This window comes from Ochotona curzoniae, unplaced genomic scaffold (genome assembly GCF_017591425.1).
Source record: "Ochotona curzoniae isolate NIBS_2020 unplaced genomic scaffold, NIBS_Ocur_1.0 contig_908, whole genome shotgun sequence".
NCBI classification, from domain to species: domain Eukaryota; kingdom Metazoa; phylum Chordata; class Mammalia; order Lagomorpha; family Ochotonidae; genus Ochotona; species Ochotona curzoniae.
Window position 1 is genome coordinate 13,199,242 of NW_024466607.1, and position 20,638 is coordinate 13,219,879.

At 45.3% G+C, this 20,638-nt stretch overlaps 1 protein-coding gene across 1 annotated transcript in view; it reads right to left on the reverse strand.

Moving 5' to 3' along the window:
• LARS2 (leucyl-tRNA synthetase 2, mitochondrial) overlaps window positions 1-19,724 on the reverse strand; it is a 101,351-nt gene extending 81,627 nt beyond the window's left edge. Inside the window, exons 1-3 of the mRNA XM_040994335.1 lie at window positions 19,445-19,724; window positions 16,123-16,377; window positions 9,805-9,933 (exon numbers count right to left, since the gene is read on the reverse strand). Coding sequence (XP_040850269.1) covers window positions 9,805-9,933; window positions 16,123-16,377; window positions 19,445-19,462 — 402 coding nt within the window. The 5' untranslated portion in view covers window positions 19,463-19,724. The remainder of the gene's footprint in view (window positions 1-9,804; window positions 9,934-16,122; window positions 16,378-19,444) is intronic.
• Window positions 19,725-20,638: the final 914 nt, after the last annotated feature.

Here is a 20,638-nt window from a genome sequence, read left to right on the forward strand (position 1 = left end):
GCTCCTTGAAGCTGATTTCTCTTCGGTCAAGACGGTTCAACTCACTCACTGGAAGAACTCTAATAAACTCATCTTTTAGTTTGGGGATTCCTATTCTTTTTTCTCTGTCACCATTTTGATTGACAGTTGGAGAAGTCACTGGACCAATGGCCCATGCTAGGCAATGAACCCTGAAAAGGAAAACCAGTCTCTGGATTTATGCAAAAGGCCCCTGAGCGCTCTTAAATCTCCTAGGAGCTAAACCACATCTTCCACAGGAGTACTTCCTATGGCTTTGGGATGTTCCCTCCATCTATTTAATACTTTTTATTATTATTTTATTTCGATGATCTTTACACAGTTGATTAGGGCACAAAGGGTCAAGAGCTACAGGAAGGTGGGAAAGACAATGGTTGCCACATTCTCTTCTTTCATTCCTGTATCTGGGGGAAGTGGGGAAACAAAGGGAGAAGCCATACCCAGCCTCTCACCCATCCCAGGGTCCCCAATGTGAGGCATGTTCCGAGGGCACTGCTCAAGTGGTTTTGATAGTTCAACAGTTCTGAATTGCTGCCAATCTCGCCATTCCAAGCGCAATGAAATCTCTCTTGTAATCCTTACCAAAGGAACTAGCCGTTCCCCTCACCACCGGGGACGCATTTCAAGACACAGAACAGAACAAACGGTACCTATGTTGACATTGTTTTTTTCCTACACTTTATACCTCTGGTAAAGTGTACTTCATGTCTGGCTCAGTAATAGATTAATAACAATATTCAATAATACAATGGAATAATTATAGTAATATAAAAGTTATAAATTATTTTCTGGAATTTCCGACATAATATTTTTGGGCCATAGTTGACCATAAATACGAGACTGTAGAGAGCAAAACCATGGGCAAGGGAGTTCCTGCTATAAATTTTGCAATATGTATCAAACTGGTTTGGAAAGACAGGAGACATCACAGAAGGTAGCAGCAGACTAACAATGATAAGTTTAAAAGACATATAAAATATTGAAGGGCAAAATCAAGAAGAATTTCCTGTGGCTGTCATTTGGAAATTCATAAAAAAAAAAAAACTTCCAAAGTCTGAAAAAAAAAACATCATTTCTTATAACAAATACTCATAAATCCTTCCACTGGAGTGAGAAGCCAAGGAGATGGTGAAATCACCAGCAGTTCGGAGGGGCAGGAGGTCACCACCCACTCCAGGGCGAGTCCGAGGGAGGAGGCAGGGTTAACAGTCCAAAGGCTGCTGAGTGTCAAACAGGCTCCTCTGCCCAGACAGAAGCGGATTAGTGTAGGAGACACAAACCAGGGGAGAATTAGAGACCCACATTCCCTGGCTTCTCTCCCGCTCAGGCCCTGTCATCTCATCCCAGTTTTCTAATGTTCCAAACCAGCGGGAGGCCAGGGGACTCCAGAGCCCAGGGAAATATGAGCTGAGGGAAGGAAGCAGGGGATGGGCGTGGCAGTCAACTGGTGCACGGGCAGGGCCCAGCAATCCTATCAGGACTCCAGGTTTCAGAGGCAAGTCAGGTCCACAGCTGGGAAGGAAGACCAGGAGCTCACAGTGAGGGCTGAGCACAGCCATAAGCCATCGTGGCCCTGGAAAGTCAGACAGGGGCTGCCCAGGGAACGAGGCCTGCCTAGTCTGGTGTGAACACGGTCACGGCCCACTCTAGCAAGGCCTGTTATGGGGCTGAGCCGTGGAGTCTCTAGGTCAGCAGGCAGGATGGCAGGAGAAAAGGGCACAGATCTGTGTGGCAATGGTGGACAGGGATGTGCAGAGACACACCCTGGGAAATGCCCAGAGGAGCCTAGTAGAGGGGGTGACCAAGGAGGACTCCTATTTATGTTATACATATATTTTTTAAGGAACAGTATAGAATTTTAAAAGCCCTTTAGGAAGGAGAAAAATCATTAGGCAAAAGGACGGTTAGCTATTCCTCCAATACAGGAAGTGTTACAGAGCAGAGTTAAGAAGATTGGGAGGAGCAAGGAAGGGAAATCCATGGGACCTTCCTGATGGAGAGAGCAGGATGCCGGTCACTACAAGAGGAACACCCAGCACCCCAGGAGCGACCAGCCTCCCCCTCAACGCCAAACAAAACCTAATATTTGAAATCAACACAGGGATTTCAAACTGAGAAAAATCACCTCAGAAAACCTATTTGCAGAGTGTTTGTCATGGCTTCTTTGGAGCAGATCTGACACTTTTCAGTTCTAAGAAATGAGAAATGTGACATTTAATTGTGGTTAAGTGCCATAGTCCACCATCATTACAGCGGGGAGTGAGGGGTGATGATAATAAAAGTCAAGAGAATATTTTAAAGAGAAAACAACCCAAATGACAGTGCCCAGGCCCACAGTGGCAGCTCTCTTCCAGAAAGTGTGAAGGCACGTGCCAGGCAGAGAAATCAGCTGGCTTCCAATCAAGGCACTGGACCAAGCAATTCGTTCTCCCTTCCAAATTACATCTGAGAGGATCAAATCGTGGAAATCCATTTCCTACTTACAGACGCTACAGACATTCGAAAACATGACAACTAAACGCCAAGCGCACTCTCTGGGCTTGTTGACTGACCGACAAACGGAAAGCTGACAAAATGTAAAGCTTGTTTCTGTCGCTGAGAGCTTCCCTGGTCCCCTGTATCTGTGGGTAATTGCACTGTAATGCTGCAGCTGCCAGACACACAGCTTCAATTCTCCTCTTCTGCTGCGAACAGCAAAGAGGCCCAAGAACACTGGACTTGGACCTCACCTAGTGACTTTCTGTCTGACACAAATTAGCTCAAGCCCACCTTTGGGAGGAGGACTTGGCACCTTGATGCCTTCCTTCATCACCCAGCTTTTGGACCAGAAGGTCCTGGGAACATCAGCTGAGATGGGAGGCATGCAATTTTATTTTCCAGTCATTTGTGCATGCAACATATGAAAACACCATATGGTGCTAGGCTTTCAATATGTCATCAGACTTCCTATGAGGTTAAGAAGAAACCGACTGCAGTGCACCCTTTTCTGATCACACAAGGAGAGGACAATTTCTCTCTGGCTTCAAATGGTCCCTGATCAGACATGACCCCTAATCCCTGCTATGATCAACTGGGTTACACCTGTAAACCACAGTAGGGTTTTCCATTGACCATCTCACACAGACTCTGCAATCGGTCTGTGGGATGGTATCCTTATCTGGACAGACACCCTTTATTCCCAAATGACTCATCACCCACAAACCACCCGCCACGCCATTCAGTCCATGTGTGATGGACAATAGGGGTCCACAATCTGGCTAGCTGCTTGTGACCATAGCTTGCTTTTCATTTCAATGGTTTTGGACTTGAAGATTCCCATCTAAACTCAGCTCTGCGGATTAACCCATCCCATCCACCTGTCAGACCTGCAGAATTGCCTTTGCCTCAGAATTACCAGGATGGGGCTGGCATTGAGGCAGCTTAAACCATCACCTGCAATGTTAGTATCCCATATGAGCTCTGCTTCAAGGCTTAGCTGCTCCACTTTTCATTCAGCTACCTGCCAATGTACTGGAAAGCTGTGCAAGATAGACCAAGTGCTAGGGCCTCGGCCACCAAAGTTGGGAGACCTAGATGGAGCTCTGGGCTACATCTTTCTCCCCACCCCCTCTGTAAATCTGCCTTTCAAAAAAATAAAATATAAACCTTTAAACAAAAAGAATCACCTGGAATACTTTTTAATTTTTATTATTATTATTAAATTGGAAAGTCAGATTGACAGAGAGAAGGAGAGACAGCGAGAAAGACCTTCCATACACTGGTTTCACTCCCCAAGTAGCTGCAATGGCCAGAGCTGAGCTGATCCAAGCCAGGAGCCATGAGTTTCTTCTGGGTCTCCCATGTGCGTACAGGATCATAAGGCTTTAGGCCATCCTCGACTAGCTTTCCGAGGTCACAAGCAGGGAGCTGAAGGAAGTGGAGCAGCCAGGATATGCACAGGAACCCATATGGGATCCTGGCACATGCAAGGTGAAGACTTTAGCTACTAGACTACCAGGTCAGGTCCTGGAATGCTTATTTAAAATGTTGATGCCTGAGCCCCACGCCAAGACCTGCTGACTGCTGAGGGGATGGATCATCATGTACCCTAAAGTCTGAACAGCAGTGCCACACACAAAAAGGCACACAGAGCATGAGTGGCCAGATGCCAAACCTGATGGCAACAGCTTGCCAGTTCAAAACAGTGTTTCTCAAACTACCTTGAAGAAAAAGAGACTTCCTGTCAGATTTCCAGCAAAAGCAAGAAACAAACTTGTTGTTCTACACCACTGGCATTCCAGGTCCACTTATTTCTACAACAAAACCCAACCTGTCCTGACCAAACCACCTTCTTACCAAGAAGCACCATATGAATCAGGAATCGTTTTATGATGATCTAAAATGTCTGGCAATCACCCAGAGTGACACAGCTTAACTTCTAAGCCAACATTTTCCAAACTCAAATGCCAAGGGTTTCATCACCAAGATTTGTAAGTTTCCAAGCTTGGGCAACATTGTTCTGGGCTATGTGTGTGTCATAAACACTCAGCCTACACTTCAACAAAGGAGCTGCACGCGCTTTCATAAACACCTATTAAATCAATCAACCGGCAAACAGTTGAGGTTTACCAGATTGTAAACTGCTGGGGGAACAGCGAGATTGGACAGTTGTAGATGAACGGAACACACTGGCTCCAACATAACCATTAAATGGTGGACACGCTATTAACATAAGAAAAGTTAGAAAATAAAGAGAGAGAAAGAAGTCAGGAAGGACTTCCTGGCCTCTGAGAAACTTATGTAATACATTACAGGGGCAGGGAAAAAAAAATCAACACATGGAAGATCGGCGGACTTATGTAAGTCAGTGTGCAGTTCTAACTCCAAGTACTAAATGTAGGCTGGAGAATTGAGGGCAAGCTTACGATGCAAGGATTTAAACAGACTTTGAAGAATGACTTGGACTGACTTACACCTTCAGAGGAGAAAAACGCACTCCCAGCAGACAGACACATGAGGATAAACCACAGAGGCAAAAATGAAGACACTGGATTTCTTATACCAAGCTGCACCTGGCCAAGGCCTGTGGCTCCTGGAAACTTGGGGGAACAGATGAGATAAACCTATCAGTAAACAGAAAACCAAAATTCTGAGTAACTTCGTCCTCTGTTAAAAATATTTGTGGTTGGTAGCTATGCAGGTGGAACTAGCAGGGTCCTTTTACTGGGCTCCGGAGGGATGTGGGCAGGGAGTCTCACAGCGACTTCCTAGGTAGTGCAGCGGATAGAGAAGAGCTCGTCCCATTGCTGGTAGGGTCAAAACGCCAGAGCCTGACACTTGGGCCCACATAGCACAGTTTCCCAGCATAGCAACATATCTGAGTGCTGCACGCTGGAGCACACTCACCCAGAGCCACAGTCCCACGTTCACTCCTTCTTGGGCAGAGGGGGAAGACTAGTATGGGGAAGGTGGTGATCTTTCACCAAGGGCATGGCGTATGGGACAGCTCTAATGACCTGCTTGCACTTGTATCTCATTTTACTCCAACAACCTTGAACCTTCCAAGTCATCAAACTGCTATCCGCAGCCTTACAACTTATATGAAATACAAAACCAGCCATTTTCACTATGATGGCGCCCCAAGCAGAGGAGGGAGCTCCTGTCCCTCCCAATGCCAAGGCTGAAGCACAGGTTGTGAAGGCCAAGAAGGCAGCACTGAAAGGCGCCCACTGTCACAGAAAGATCTGCACACCAGAAGGTGACCCAAATACCCTCGGCAAGGAGCCCCCAGGAGAAACAATCCTGCCCGCTGGGCCATCAGCTACTGACTTGCCCCAAGTCAGTATCCTGAGCAGGCCTGAGGGACAGAGCAGGGCACCTGTATCACTGGCTCCGGATTATGATGCTTTGATTATTGCCAACCAAATGGGGATCTTCTAAACTGAGTCTATCTGACTAATCTAAACGCATGGTTTTTTACCATTAAAAAAAAAAATCACAGCAGCAGCCTATGGCATCAATATCCCATGTGGGTACCAATTCTAGCCTTGGCTGTTCCATTTCCCAACCAACTCCCTACTTACAGCAGCGGAGGATGGCCCAAAGCCTTGGGACCCTGCACCTGTGAAGGGGACCAGAAAGAAGCTCCTGGTTCTTGGGTTTGGATCAGCTCTGCTCTAGCTGCTGAGGCCATTTGGAGAGTGAACTAGCAGATGGGCAATCTCTTATTCTCTGTCTCTCTCTGTTTCTCCTCTCTCTTAAAAAAAAAAGCGGGGGGGGGGGTGCAAAGACAAATCAAAGACTGAGAGAAACATTTGTACTGCATTCAACCTCCAATTAATAATTCAAGCTACATCATAACAAAATTATAGAACAACATGAAGAAATGCAAGAGGAACTTGGCAAATAAGATGAGTGAGCCACACATGGAAAGGGAAACTTAAACAGACAATGAATACATGAAGTTCAGCCTCACTGCTATAGAAAGCAAGATGAATTAAAAATAAATTGGTTGCTATTTCTTATCTAAGAAATCAGCAGAGATCAAAAGTTTGTATTAATCACCTTTCAGTTACTACCAATTGAGCCCAGCATTAAGTCCTCACCTTGCAAGCACTGGGGTCCCAAACAGGCACCAGTTCGTATCCCAGCTGGTTCACTTCCCATCCAACTCCCTGCTTGTGGCCTGGGAAAGCAGTCGAGGATGGCCCAAAGCCTTGGGACCCTGCACCCACATGGGAGACCAGGAAGAAGCTCCTGGCTTCAGACTGGCTCAGCTCTGGCTGTTGCAGCCACTTGGGGAATAAACCAATGGATGGAAGATCTTTTTTTCTCTCTCTCCCCTTTCCTCTGTAAATCTTGCACTTGAAATAAGTAACTCCCCCCCCACACACACACACAGAGAAAAAAAAATGCCAGGCAACTTTTCATCATATTTGAACTGATATAAGTAAGAATATGAAATGAACCAAAAAATTAATTTCAGGGGAATGAATGGGTACCCGCAAAAGATGGTGTGTCGTCTTAACCAGAGCTATGGAGGAATGAAAGATAATCCCCCACACCTGCACTACTAGCCACTGTGTTCAATGTGCTTGCCTTCACTGACTGTCCAAAGTAAACTGACATGAGTAAGATTAAAAAGTTAAGACAAGTCTAGTTGAAGAATCACCATTACATAAAGAGTTGTACTTCAACCACTAGGTCAAAATCAATTCATCCTGTCTTGCTTCTTTCCAATAAACACCAGGTTAAGAGACAGTGGTTTCCAACCTCAGGCACAAATCAAGTCACAGGACAGACAAAAGGAACTGTGGATAATGCTGTCCAGTCAAGGTGCTTCCTGGAGGGCAGCTCTGGGCCACAGGCTCTGCGCAGAGGAGAGCAGGACTCCTGGATTAAATGGTGGTAAGTCACTTTCCTGAGGAGTTCAGAGTATCAGATCTCAGTAATCAAATGACAATCACCACTATCATGTATTGCAGGGGCTATTGTGTGTTAAACACATGCATCATCTCATTTAACCCCAACAACAACCCGGGAGGATAGGACTGCTGTTATGCCTGTTTAAAAAATGAGAAAAGTAGGATTCAGACACTTCGATGAGTGATGCAAGGTCACTTGGCTAGAACTGGGGTTCAAACCATCAACTTGCCAATTCCTGAGTCCAGTCTGACCTTGGCCTTCAGTTATGGTGAGAGGAACCATAACCACTTATGTCTTTGACCTTGAGTGGCTTACAAAGGTCTTATTTCCTCTGGGGCTGGCACTCTGCCTTGAACTTCCTGTATAACTGCTTATCCCACCCAAAGCAAGTAGAAGCCCACCGATGCCTGCTCACCAACTTACCCCTCCTCCCAGGCCTCCCAGGCACTCTAGCAGAAACACACACATTTGCTGTAAGGGCTTAGCCTTCACCAATTTGCTGGCAACTCACCATTAACCCAAAATAAGCTGGCATAAGTAAAATAACAGAACAAGTCTGGTTGAAGGATTATGGTCTAACAAAGGAATAAAGTGCAGGCTAAGAGCCAATCTGTTCCATCCTGCCGCTTTCTAATAAACACAGAGGGGAAAAATTAGAAACAACGTCTGGGGTAGAAAGTACCACCTGACATAACCCAGGGAGACAGTCACCACTAGCACCTTTTAAAGCAGAATGCAAACCTCCCGAGTTGGGTAGTATGGAGTTGTTAACACTTTACATGACAAACGAGACATTACAACCTTCCCTGTTTAGGACTACTCCTTGCTGCTAATGTCAGTTCAATAGAAAACTGCAAACCAACTGTGACACAAGATGCACTCGTCTTTCTAAAACAAAACCAAACCCTGGGAGAGGTAGGTATCATTTGTAGAGGCCCCGACAGGTTACCAAGACCAATCAGCCAGGTGGGCTTTGACACAGCAGTGAGGTCTTCACTAGGGAAGCCTACGTCACATGGCACAGCCCCTTATTCCAGGTATTACGATTATTCCTACCACATCTCACAGGTGGTGTGTTGGTAAAGAGCCAGCGCTTTGCACTGGAGTAAAGGAAAACTAATCTACATCAGTGGAGGTGGCTTTTGTTGTCCTCCTTTCTGGTACATTTCATCTCATTCTTCCAGATCCACATCTCATTCCCTCTATAGTGAAACCTTTCCTAACTTGGCTGAGTTGTTGTGCCCCAAATACATTTTCTTTAGTTGCTATGCTCCAAATACATTTTCTTCACAAAATTTCTTTCATCCACATTAAAATAAATACATGCTCATTACAGAATATGGAGAATATCAAAAGAAAGGAGGAGAATCCCTTGAGGCCTCACCTGCCAGTCATCACACTTGCTATGTTCAACTGGCTCCACTGTCCATGCCATGAAGCTGGTGGCTGAGCTCCTCCTGGGGTCTCAGTGCCCCCACATTTGTATCTACTTTTCCCCCCTCCTCATCTCCAGCTCTAGCCCAAAACACAGCTGCCACCAAGGAACCTAGAGGCTCAATTAGAATTTTCTTCTGATGCTAAGGAGCCAGCATCTTGGTCTAGCAAGTTAAGCTGCTGCCTACAGCATTGGCATCCCATAAGGGCACCAGTTTGAGTCCTGGCTCACTTCCAGTCCAGCTCCCTGTTAATATGCCTGCAAAAGCAGTGGAGGAGGGCACAAGTATTTGTACCCCTGCACCCACATGGAAGATCTGGAAGAAGTTCTTGACTTCAGCCTGGCCCAGCCCTGGCCATTGTAGCTATTTGAGGCGTGAACCAGCAAACAGAAAATCTCTTATCTCTCCCTCTCTCTCTTTCTATAACTCTGACTTTGAAATAACAAGTTTTTTAAAAAGTAGACACTTCAGCTTATCTTATTTATCTTCTGGGCTGTTCTGATCTTAACTAATGCTGGTTTTATTTATCTGTCTTTTTTTTTTTAAAGATTTGTTTTTAATTAGAAAGGCAGATTTACAGAGAAAGGGAGAGTCAGAGAGAATGATCTTCTGTCTGCTGGTTCACTCCCCAAATAGCCACAACAGACAACTGAGCAGATCTGAAATTAGGAGCGAGGAGCTTCTTCTGGGTTTCCCACACAGGTGTAGGATTTCAAGGCTCTGGGTCATCCTCTACTACTCTCCCAGGCCATAAGCAGGGACCTGGCTGGGAAGTGGAGCATCCGGAACACCAACTGGTATCCAAATGGGATTCCAGTGCTCAAAGGTGGAGGATTAGCCAATTGAGCCATCAGTCAGCCCCTCTGTGTTTGTCTTGAATACCTATTGCTACACTCCCATCTTAGGCAGGGCAGGCAGGACTGTCCCAGCTAGCATCCTTCCTCACCTGCATCCCTCGCATCTTCTGGAACCGTGCGATGGTGTCGCTGAGGGTGTAGACACGCACATGTCCCATGTGCAGCTTGCCAGAAGGATAAGGGAACATGGAGAGCACGTAAAACTTGGGCTTTGATTTCTAGAAGAAATGACAAGAGAGCATTCATTAAGTATTTTCTTGAAACTCTTCATGCGCTAATACTTGGCTCTTTATTCAAGGTGATAATTTAACATCTTACAGCTTTAAGAAAACAACAACTTTTTACATAATATATGTTGACAAAAAAAAAAGCATGGCTAAAATCATGCTGAACATCTTGCTGAAGTACTAGTCATTCATCTATGTCTGTAACATTTTTTTTTCCTCTTTTAAAAACCCTGGACCTGGCGTAGTGGCCTTGTGGCCAAAGTCCTTGCCTTGAATGCTCCAGGATCCCATATGGGTGCTGGTTCTAATCCTGACTACTTGACTTCCCATCCAGCTCCCTGCATGTGGCCTGGGAAAGCAGTTGAGGACAGCCCAAAGCCTTGGGACCCTGCACCCACATGGGAGACGTGGAGGAAGTTCCTGGCTCCTGGCTTTGGATCGGCGCAGCACCGGCCGTTGCAGTCACTTGGGGAGTGAACCATCGGATGGAAGATCTTCCTGTCTCTCCACCTTTCTGTATATCTAGCTTTGCAACAAAAATAAAATAAATCTTTAAAATAAATAAATAAAAATCCTTTTCTGCATAGCATCTATCTGGGTCTTAAAGAATTAAAATTGGTTTTTCCAAAAGGGCTTCTAGCAGTTGATTAATCCACATAAACCAAAGGTACAAAAGTTGAAACACAGAAATATGTAGGAGCAGGGCCCCTTTCTGAGTTTCCTGGAGCTGGATTCAGACCTAGGATAGCAGCAGCATCCTCATCCTCAGGAGCTGGTTGGGGTCCCGAGTCCTAACCTCCCCTGTTTCACCAGCTTATCTTTTAAGAGAAAACAAATGGAAAAGGAAAGGAAACAAGATCTTAATCAACAATAGGGGGCTATTTTTTTTTCCTGGGGTGACACACAGGAAGTCTCAGACTAGGATTCCATCCCTCTCCTGCTTCCAGATAAGTGGGTTAAATGCCACGTGTATCTGGACAGATGGAGCCTAGGACACGGTGGTCGCCAACTCCTCCTGCGTCTTAGTTCTTCCACTGGTAAAGCAGCAAACGTTGTCTCAGCGTGTGTCCATGAGGGGACAAGGAGACTGGTAGTCACCAAACTGGTTCCTGTGGGGGACCTGTGGCTGCAGGCAAAGGGCTGGGCTTTAATCATCTCTCTTCCAGCTTCCCCACGCCCTGCAGGAGGCGAGTACTGTTGAAAATATGTTTAATGGCCTTTGTGCGAGCTCAGTTTTCCCAAAGTGCATTTTCCCCAGCACATTTCCCAGGCAGGGCCCAGGCAGTGGGAAGCTCCCAGCTGCACGCCCTCCTGTGCAGGGTGGGAGTAGAGGGTTTGCAGGAAGAAGAAAGAAGGAACAATGGGGAACTTTCCAGGTGGTTGCTGGGGGGGCAAACCCTCTTCTGTTAGCACTGTGTATTTCACTCATTCCTGCCTCTGGTTTTATCTTTCTGTTCTACTCCCTTTATAGAGAGTTCTTGGGGTGCTTTAAAGCTTCAGTTCCCCAAAGTATAGAAAGCAAATATAAAACAATCATTCCTAACCTTGTGATGCCCATGTAGGGAGAAAGTGTTCTTTCAGACATTTTTTTTGCTAAGTGCTTGCACAACTGAGAATGGACTCAGCCAACCGTGGGCAGGGGAGCAGGAGGAAACGGAAACCAGATTCTTGCCATTGAATGTCAGCAAAGAGGCGACACCTTTAACAAGGTCACTAAACAACTGGTGGATAAACAAAATCCAAAGTGAAATTTTTCTCTCTCCAGCTCATTCTCTAGAAAATTACAAAGGATAAGAAAACATACCTGAAGAATCCCAAGGGTAAAACAGCACAAACAAGGAGCCTGGGAGGGATCTCAGGGCTCCTCAGAAAGGTCATGGGACATGGAATTAAAAGCCACACGTACAGGGGCTGGCACTGTGGCACAGCCAGCTAAGCTGCTGCCTGTGAGGCCAGCATCTCTGGGGATGCTGGCACCAATGTGAGTCCCAGCTGCTCCACTTCCAATCCATTTCCCTATCACCTACATGGGAGACCCTGATGGCATTCTGGGACCCCAGCTTTGGCCCCAGCTAGCCCCTGCCATTGTGGCCATTTGAGGAGTAAACCAATAGATGGAAGATCTTCCTGTTTCTCTCTCTCTTTCTCTCTCTCTCTGTAACTCTGTCTTTTAAATAAAAAAACCTCAAAAAAAGTTTATTTGGGTATAACGAAGTTTTGAAACTAATGCATATGAGGGATTTTCAAGAATTCATGGAAAAGGCACATATTAGAAAAAAAATGGTGCTGGGTAGAAGGCAGCACAAGGGTCATGCACTTTGGTTGGAAACTGTAGATGCTCTTAGGCACATCTTGGGAACAGGAGAGGGGGTCCCGAGATTCGGGGAAGGTGGGACTCAGGGACCGGCTAACCCTCTCCATGTGGAGTCCTTTTCCTCCAAGTAAAAAATGAAAAATGAAATAGAAACAATAATAATAATAATAGTAATAAAAGCACTCCATTAAACCTAACTCCTTACAATGGACCAGGCTTCTCCTCAGGAATTTCTAGGACCATGGGAACACCTAACATGTTAAGAGTGTTTTGGGAGCTGGAAAAGCAGTAAAATTCTTGCCAGTAAAGTGTCTAGCTTTTCATTTTAAAGCTTGCACTTAAAACTAATTTTTATTATATAACAACCACCTTGTTTTTATTATACCAACATGTTTATTTCATTATGCTATGGTTATTACTTAATAATCTCGCCCCAAACGTTTTCCACATATAGCATTTTTTACCAGCACCCCCTTTGTTTGTGTTTGCTCAATAAAAGGTACAATTAATAGCAAAGTCAATGGACACAACATGTGGCTAAGCCAAATTCCAAGCCCAAATTATTAAAAAAAAAAAATAGGAAAGCACTGCTGGCAAAAATCTTTCCTATTCATACACAGTGCTGTTTATGGCAGAGAAGGCTGTCAGCCTACCACCTTCTGCTTTTCTGTGTGAATTAAGTCACTTTCCTCTGTGATGGTGAAATGGGCTTGATCATCTGGGGGTGGAGAAGAGAGAAGAAATTACAGGAGCTGATGCTATAATTGAGCAAGAATCTGATTGAAAGGGAAATTTTCATAATTACATAAAAGTGCACAAGGATTCAGGCCTTCAGAAGAAATTAAGATGGTAAACGACAGGGAAGGATGACTTTTCTAAGTGCATCCTATTATTTTTTGGCAGCTTCTGACTTCAGAAGACAAATGACTTCTGCCTCTTCAGGACTCATGCCCAGAAGCCGTGGCTGAGCCTGTGGATGGCAGAACAAAAAGTGAGAGTTCTGGTCCTTGCTTTGCCACCAGCTGCGAGGCCTTGGGCTAGCTCTTGTGCCTTTCTGGGCTCAGCATGCTCATCCAAAGCCAGGCAACAAAGGTCTGGAGAAAAGCTTGAGCTCAGGAATGACTCTCTACTGGTCTCAGCCCTGACTCTGCCCAAAAATTAGCTGGAATAAACCTCAGCAAGTTAGCAAACCTCCTTCTGAGCTTCCACTTTCTTCCCCCTTCCCTCCACAGGAGGATAACAATACCTGCTCCCAGGGTAGCCTCAAGATTAAGTGAGAAATGGAATTATGGTGCCTGGCACACCATGTTAAGTTCTCTCTTTTTTGGCATTGTGTAATTGCTATATTTAAAGTTCAGGCTTTGGAATTGAAGGACCAGAGCTTTCCACCCCCAAGATTCAATTTTAGAAATGTTTGATTACCCAAAAAACCACCAAAATTCTGGTCACAAACTGTGCTTGAAGAAGTATTCTGGACACTCGGAGAACTGCCGTGGCCTTGGACTTGTTGCCCTGCCTTGCAAATGAGCTCTTATAGCCTTGTACTGTGGGCTTTTGCCAGCAAAACTTAGATGAGTTCATTTGTCACTATGTTGCTGGGATCTTCATATATATATATAATATATTGTTATATAAAAATATATTTATATATATATTCCAAGAATAAATCTGTCTCTGCATGATTAAATAAAAAATCCAGAAATGCAAAAAAAAAAAAAAAAAGAAAAAAGAAATGTTTGATTAGCTGGTGAAGCCAATCACCAGCTCGATATTGTCTGATTTGGGGAAGACTTCACTCAAGTCCTCAGTGATCCAGAGGGGATCCTGACCTATGTTCTCCAGCTGTATCACACTAACATTCACCCTGGCCTTAGACAGAGACCAAACGAAGTACAACTCCTCACTTGCTTCTGCGCCCACTTGGGCAGGTATATCACCTTCACAGCACTGACTTTCTCAGTCACCCCACGCCAGCCTTGGCCACAGCGGCCTTGGGAGTAGGCCAGCCAATCGCTGGGGGCTTCTCAGGTGTACCTTAGCAGGAACTGAGGCTCTCATTCCTGTACTGCAGGGAGTTAGCAGTGCCCTTTGGGGGTTGGCCAGGGTAGGATCTTCCCAAAGCTACCCAGAGCACGTTTGTGGCCAACCATCTTGGGATCCTTCTCCAACCCTAGCAACACAAAATGCACAGTAGCAAGAGACACAAGTTCTTTTCTTAAGTGATGCTTACAGTGATGATGGCCAGACAGCCAACTTCTAAACATTCACGTGGGTGGATTTTCAAACACATCTAATTCCAGAGGGACAGCTATTATAAATGCTTTATTTAAATCAGCATTCAATCCCAATTTCTGATAAATGTGTTGAACCACTTTTTCTTACTGGACTTTCCAAACAGTTCTGTGAGGTCAATGCCACAACACAGTCTTAGAATCAGAGTTCAAAGTGTCTCTCGGGCTCACAAGCCCCCGTGGCAGCCCAGGCTCTGGCTTCCCACTGTGTGTCCTCTCCCCTTCCCCCACTATTCCCCAACCTGCAGGGGTTCCCACACAATGGCCCTTAAGCCATCACTCAATGATAGAAATTTAATTCATTCTTATCCACTTAACAGTAAGAAAAAAAAAATCACACATACAAGAATGAGATGCTACCAAATCAATCATCTACAACTTGAAAATGTCTGGAAGCCATTAAATTCTAATCCAAACCAAAACAGAAAGATGAATTTTTTTCTCCTTACTCAGAATTAAACTGCTCTGCAGTTTACTTTCAAAATACACAGAGTTGCATGAGTCTTAGATCAGCCCCGCATGAAGGCTTTTCCCTTCCTAAGGAGTTTCAAGTCAAGCTTTCATGGCAAATTTGGGCACCAACTCTTCCTTTTTATCACTTCATTTTATTTGATAGACAATATTTATCTCTTGATACTAGACTTTCTTTCTAACTGATGCCCAATGCCATCCTTCCACAGTAACACAGCTTTTCCTTCCTTTTGCCCTTCTCATAATAATCAGTCTTACATGAAGAGTTAAGGGTGATGACAATGAGAAAGATCAGATGGGCAAGGGCAATTCCAGTGAAGTCTCGTGCGGTTATGTCTCCTCAACCCCTTGCCTTGCTTCTAGCATGGTTAAACTGTGTTCCTTTAAGTTAGCTGGCTGAAACTATCACAAAAAGAATGATTTCAGCAGTGAAGAGTCAAACCTCTTTCAAAGTGCTTTGCTGGTACCCAAATATTTCAAAGAACAAATTCTACCTCCCAGTTTGTCATTCTGACTAGTGTCAAGTCTGAGACCCCCAGTAGGCGGGGCTCACAGAGAAGGAGCAGCCAGCACCCCATAGAAACTAGCTACGGTGCAGTACTTACCAGCATGAATTCAGGCAAAGCTCTGACTCAGTTCATCTGTGCGAGATGACTAAGGTCCACTGGCTCGCAGAGCTGAGACTACAAGGTTGGACTCTGCTCTCAGATCATACCAGGACAGGGTATATAAAGCCAGGATGTTGAGAGGCCGAGGTCATGCAGGGGGTGGCCAGATTCTTCTTAGACCATGTAGACCACTGCTTGCCACTCACCCTGCCAGATCCCTGTGTGCCATTTTGTCACACATTTTCTTTCACGATACACATTTCTTATGAACATTTTGAAGACTGCTTCCTTGAATGCATGGATTTCAAATGCTTTTACACCAAAATAACTTACCTTTTAATTCAACTTCCCACACACTTTGAAGTGCCCTCATATGTGGTCCATCATTCACCCAAAGCTCGTGATCTGGACTGTCTCGGAACCGAGGCAGTCCAAACCCAGATTGGAGCCCTGACTCCCTCTCCCCCTCCCTGCCAGAGCACCCCAAAACACTCACGTCAGTTTCTGGAACTCTGCAGGCCTGCTCCTTGAGTCGCTGACGCCACCACTGCTCAACCTCCTTCCTTGTCTGCAGCGTGTACTCCTTGGTCCACTTTCCCGTGGCACTGTAAATACTCCGGGTGAGGCCTAGGATTACTCTTATGTCCCACCTAATGGCATCTGGCCCATCGTTCAGCCGCCTTTTCAAGAGGCAGGCATAAAAACCCACTCTCTGCCAAGAACACGCCATTCTTCTGGAGGTGTGAGGGCCCTGAGAGAGGACAGAAAAGGCAGATTTCTGAGCTCCAGTGCTGGCCTTCCCAGGCCACACAGGCTGCCATGCCCTATCCATTCACTCCATCTCCTCTGATATATATTTTTAAAATTATTTCTTGCCCTTCAAAGAAAACTAACTCTTTCATGAAAGAGGCAGTCTGAGTACCCTGAGTCTTGGGCACAGGAACAAATGGAGATGTCTACCTGTGCCAGCTCCCACCATTCTCCCATGTTGTATGGGCAGAAATAGGGCTGCTCCTTCACTCCCACTTGGGAAAGCTAGGTTGCGTGGCCCATGTCTCAAAGCCTGGCAACCCCAAACACATGCTCACTTGATTTTTAGATTTGCATACATCAAAAGGAGCCTATTCTAAGGCTTAACAAGAGGACTAAAGGTATGCAGTACGATAAGCAATTAAAAAAAAAGTATCTAAAGGCATATTTTACAGAGAGAAGGAGAGACAAAGGATGATCTTCCATCTGCTGGCTGACTCCCCAGATAACCACAACAGCTGCAGCTGAGCCAATCTGAAGCCAGGAAGGAGTAAAGAGCTTCTTCTGGGCTCTCACGCACGGGTACATATGCCCAAGCACTTGGGCCTTCCTCTGTTGCTCTCCCGGGTCATTATGCAGGGAGCTAGATGGGAAGTAGAACATCTGTGACACAAACAAGCACCCATATGGGTGATCACAGATGGAGAATTAGTGTGCTGAGCCAAAGTGCTGGCCCCATAATTAGCAATTTTCATATAAAGTTAGATGGACTTTGGAGGGTGGGCCAGGAAACCACCAACATTTAAAAGACAGTTTATTCATTTATTCAGTTAGTTCCTCATTCATTGACGAAATATTCACTGAAGTCCTCTAGCTGGGCGTACACACCTGGGATATAGTAGTAAACAAAAACAAAGTCCCTCCCTGCTTGGCTGTTAGATATGCCCAGGGAAGCGGGCAAGAAGCACATTGATAAATGCAGTTTAGTGGATTCAACTTTCACATTGCCCTTGCTTTCTCGGTGCCTGCAATCCAGAAATGATCTCATTGAAGAAGCTTCTGGCTTTGTGGAAATGAAATTTAATCAAATACATAAAGTTTTTGGACCAAATGCCCAAAACTTCCTGTCTTCTTGTATCAGACTATGCTAATGCACAATATTAGAAAAAAAAATGACAGAAATCTTTCAAAAGACAAACAAGAAAAACAGCTGTCATTCTAAACTGGTACTAATCCTTTGATGTAAATAATTCTACTTATTTAGGGTGTGGACTGTTTCACAAAGGTGCTAGATCACAAACATTGTCAGGAAGGGTGTGCCAGGCTTACAGGAGTGGGTTTCATTTTTTCACTGACAAATTTACAACTTGATACGGCATACCAATTCTTAACTGCATTTAACACTTCTTGCTTATTCAGGGGTGGAGTCAGACTGAGAAAAACCAAAATCTCACACTAGCTGACTTGGCTATTTTAGCGTACAGATGTGACTACAGTTATCAGAACACACTGCACGACATTGGTTGACTATCAGCAGTTCTATATGACCAATTTCTATTCTCTGTATAGCTGCACAGAAGCCATGGATTTTACACTAGGTCATTTTCTGCTCGGTCAGCATTTCCATACCTTTGTAAGCCAAAGAATAGACCTGTTGAACAGAGGACAAAAGTATAAAGGTTTGACACTTCTCTTAGCATTCCCTAAGCATATTGTAAACATGGAGCCCTGCATAGTTTTCTCAAATAGAAGCAACAGAGTTAAAAAAGACAAGTTGACCAAGATTTTGGGTTCAATGCTAGTAAACTCTTGATGAAAGCACACAAGAGTGCAGACGGATGACAAATAGGAGCAATGTGAAGGATTCATTGCTCCACTTGTTCTAATCCTGTCTCCACAACTTACTTATACCATACATCAGATCATAAACTTCTGCCTACACAAAACAAGCTTTCTAAAAATGTTTACGTTGGGCCCAGCGTGGCAGCCTAGTGACTAAAGTCCTCGCCTTGCACATGCCAGGATCCCATATGGGTGCCGGTTCTAATCCCAGGAACCCCACTTCCCATCCAGCTCCCTGCCTGTGGCCTGGGAAAGCAGTCAAGGACGGCCCAAAGCCTTGGGACCCTGCACCTGCATGGGAGACCCAGAAGAAGCTCCTGGCTTCTGGTTTCAGATTGGCTCAGCTCCAGCTGTTGCAGCCAATTGTGGAATGAATTATTAGATGGAAGATCTTCCTCTCTCTTTCTGTCTCTGTATATCTAACTTTCCAATTAAAAAAAAATATTTTTTTAAAAATGTTTACATTATACCTTACTCGCTGAAAATCTCTCTGTATGAACTCATGGATTAAAAAACTCTGAAACAGAGAGAAGCATTTAAAATGATGCAAAGTTCATAAAGAAAAGCCACAAGTAGGTTAGAAAATGATAGCATATTCAATTAATAAGAAAAAATGCAAATTAGAGCCCTGCTGCAAATCATAAACCAGGTCAATTCCATACTGAACAATAAGTACTATTATATAAAAGGAAAACAGATGGCTCAAGTCCTTGGAACCCTGCCACCCAAGAGGGACACCCAGCTGGAGTCCCTAGCTGCATCCATGTGGGGACTGAACCTGTGTGGAAGGTCTCTGACTCTCCCTCTCTTAGTAACTCTTTCAAATAGTTAAATCTTTTAAAAGCATAAATGACTCCACATGAAACAAGTAAAATAAATAAAATTTAAAAAGGAAACAAAAAAGGGAACAGCACAAGAGAAAAGCCCGAGGGCATGTGGATACCTCCAGAACACAGTGCAGTAACACACCTGGGGAAATTCATTTTTTTAAAGAAACCTGCAGCCACCAATTCCCTAGGCCATCTCGGGGAACGCATTTTCTATCTGGAACCTCTTCTTACACGCTCTCTCTTATAAGATAAAGGACAAGACTGGGACGAAGGCTGCACATCTGCTGCAGCAAACACCTAGAAAAGTAAAGGACAACCTTCCACGAGGTCCAAACCTCCAGCCCAGGGAGCAGATTCAGCGAGGAACCAGCGCTGGGAGGGACGCTGAATACAAACCCAGGTGTGTGTGTGCATTATTTCTGGGCAAGGGTCCAGGGCTGTCCACGGGGTCTGTGGCTCCGGCTGAAGTCCTGGATTTCGGAGACTTTTCGGTTCGGAAATGAGAGAATCCAGGACCACTTAACCCGGATCTTCCCTTCCCGCCTCCAGCCAAGTCGAAACGTCCCGATCCAGGACCGGGGAGATCGGGCCTAGTCTCCTGTGCGGGTGAGCCCCGACTAGAGGTTTACCCACTCGCGGGCTCTGACCTGCAGCTCCTCCAAATCTCGTTTCCCACCTTTAGGTGAACACGGCCGGATAAGTCACCATGGGCGCCGCCATGTTGGCAGAACAACAACTTTATCGATCAGCGGTCGCCGCAGACACGGACAGGCAGGGGCGGAGCCATGGCAGGAGGCTGGGCGCCAGAGGAGTGAGGCGGGAGCGCCCACGCTGCTGCTGCGCTGGGCGTCGGACCCTTGCCCGGAGCCTCGCCCTGTGGCCGGGGTCTCCGGTGTGCGGCTGGCTTCCACAGGATTCTATAGACACCTGGATTTAAAAAATTAAAGTCGTGGTAGCCATGTGAGAGCTGTTCAGTATACTGCCCCCAGTTAAAGTAAGCAGCAGGTGGAGAAAGTGGCGCTGGGTAGTGCAGAATTGGAACTCCAGCCAGCGAAAGCCGTCTCCTGGGTATGTGCAGGTTTCCTGACTTGATTTTTAATGAGTCACTTGGTCTTATGCTCTTTGGAGGGGAATTACCCCGCACGATTAGGTTGGGATGAAGTGCTTTTCTCATAGGGGAGTCGGATTAAGGTGATGCCTAATTAAGCCACTTCCATGGAGGTGTTTGTGTATCCCCCACTTCGCCTGACCTTTCCAGCGCTCACACACACCCTGCGAGGCTCCCTTGCTAATAATAAATGAGGTAGTGAGTCGCAAAGGGTCATTGGTGTTAGGATATATATAATTTTTTGACTGGTAAAACCACTTTAAAGGATGTAAATAACAAATGTGGGCAATCATCCTCCCCCAGCTATTGGATTCCCTTTTCTCTCCAAGAAACGAACCAGTGTTTACCAATCTGAAAATACATGTGTGTGCCTCTATATGTATGTATATGTGTGTATGTGTGCATGTATATGGTAACGAGGACAGGGGATTGGACATAGCCTACCTGAGGCTGCACATCTTTGAGTTGATGGCAAAGCCAGG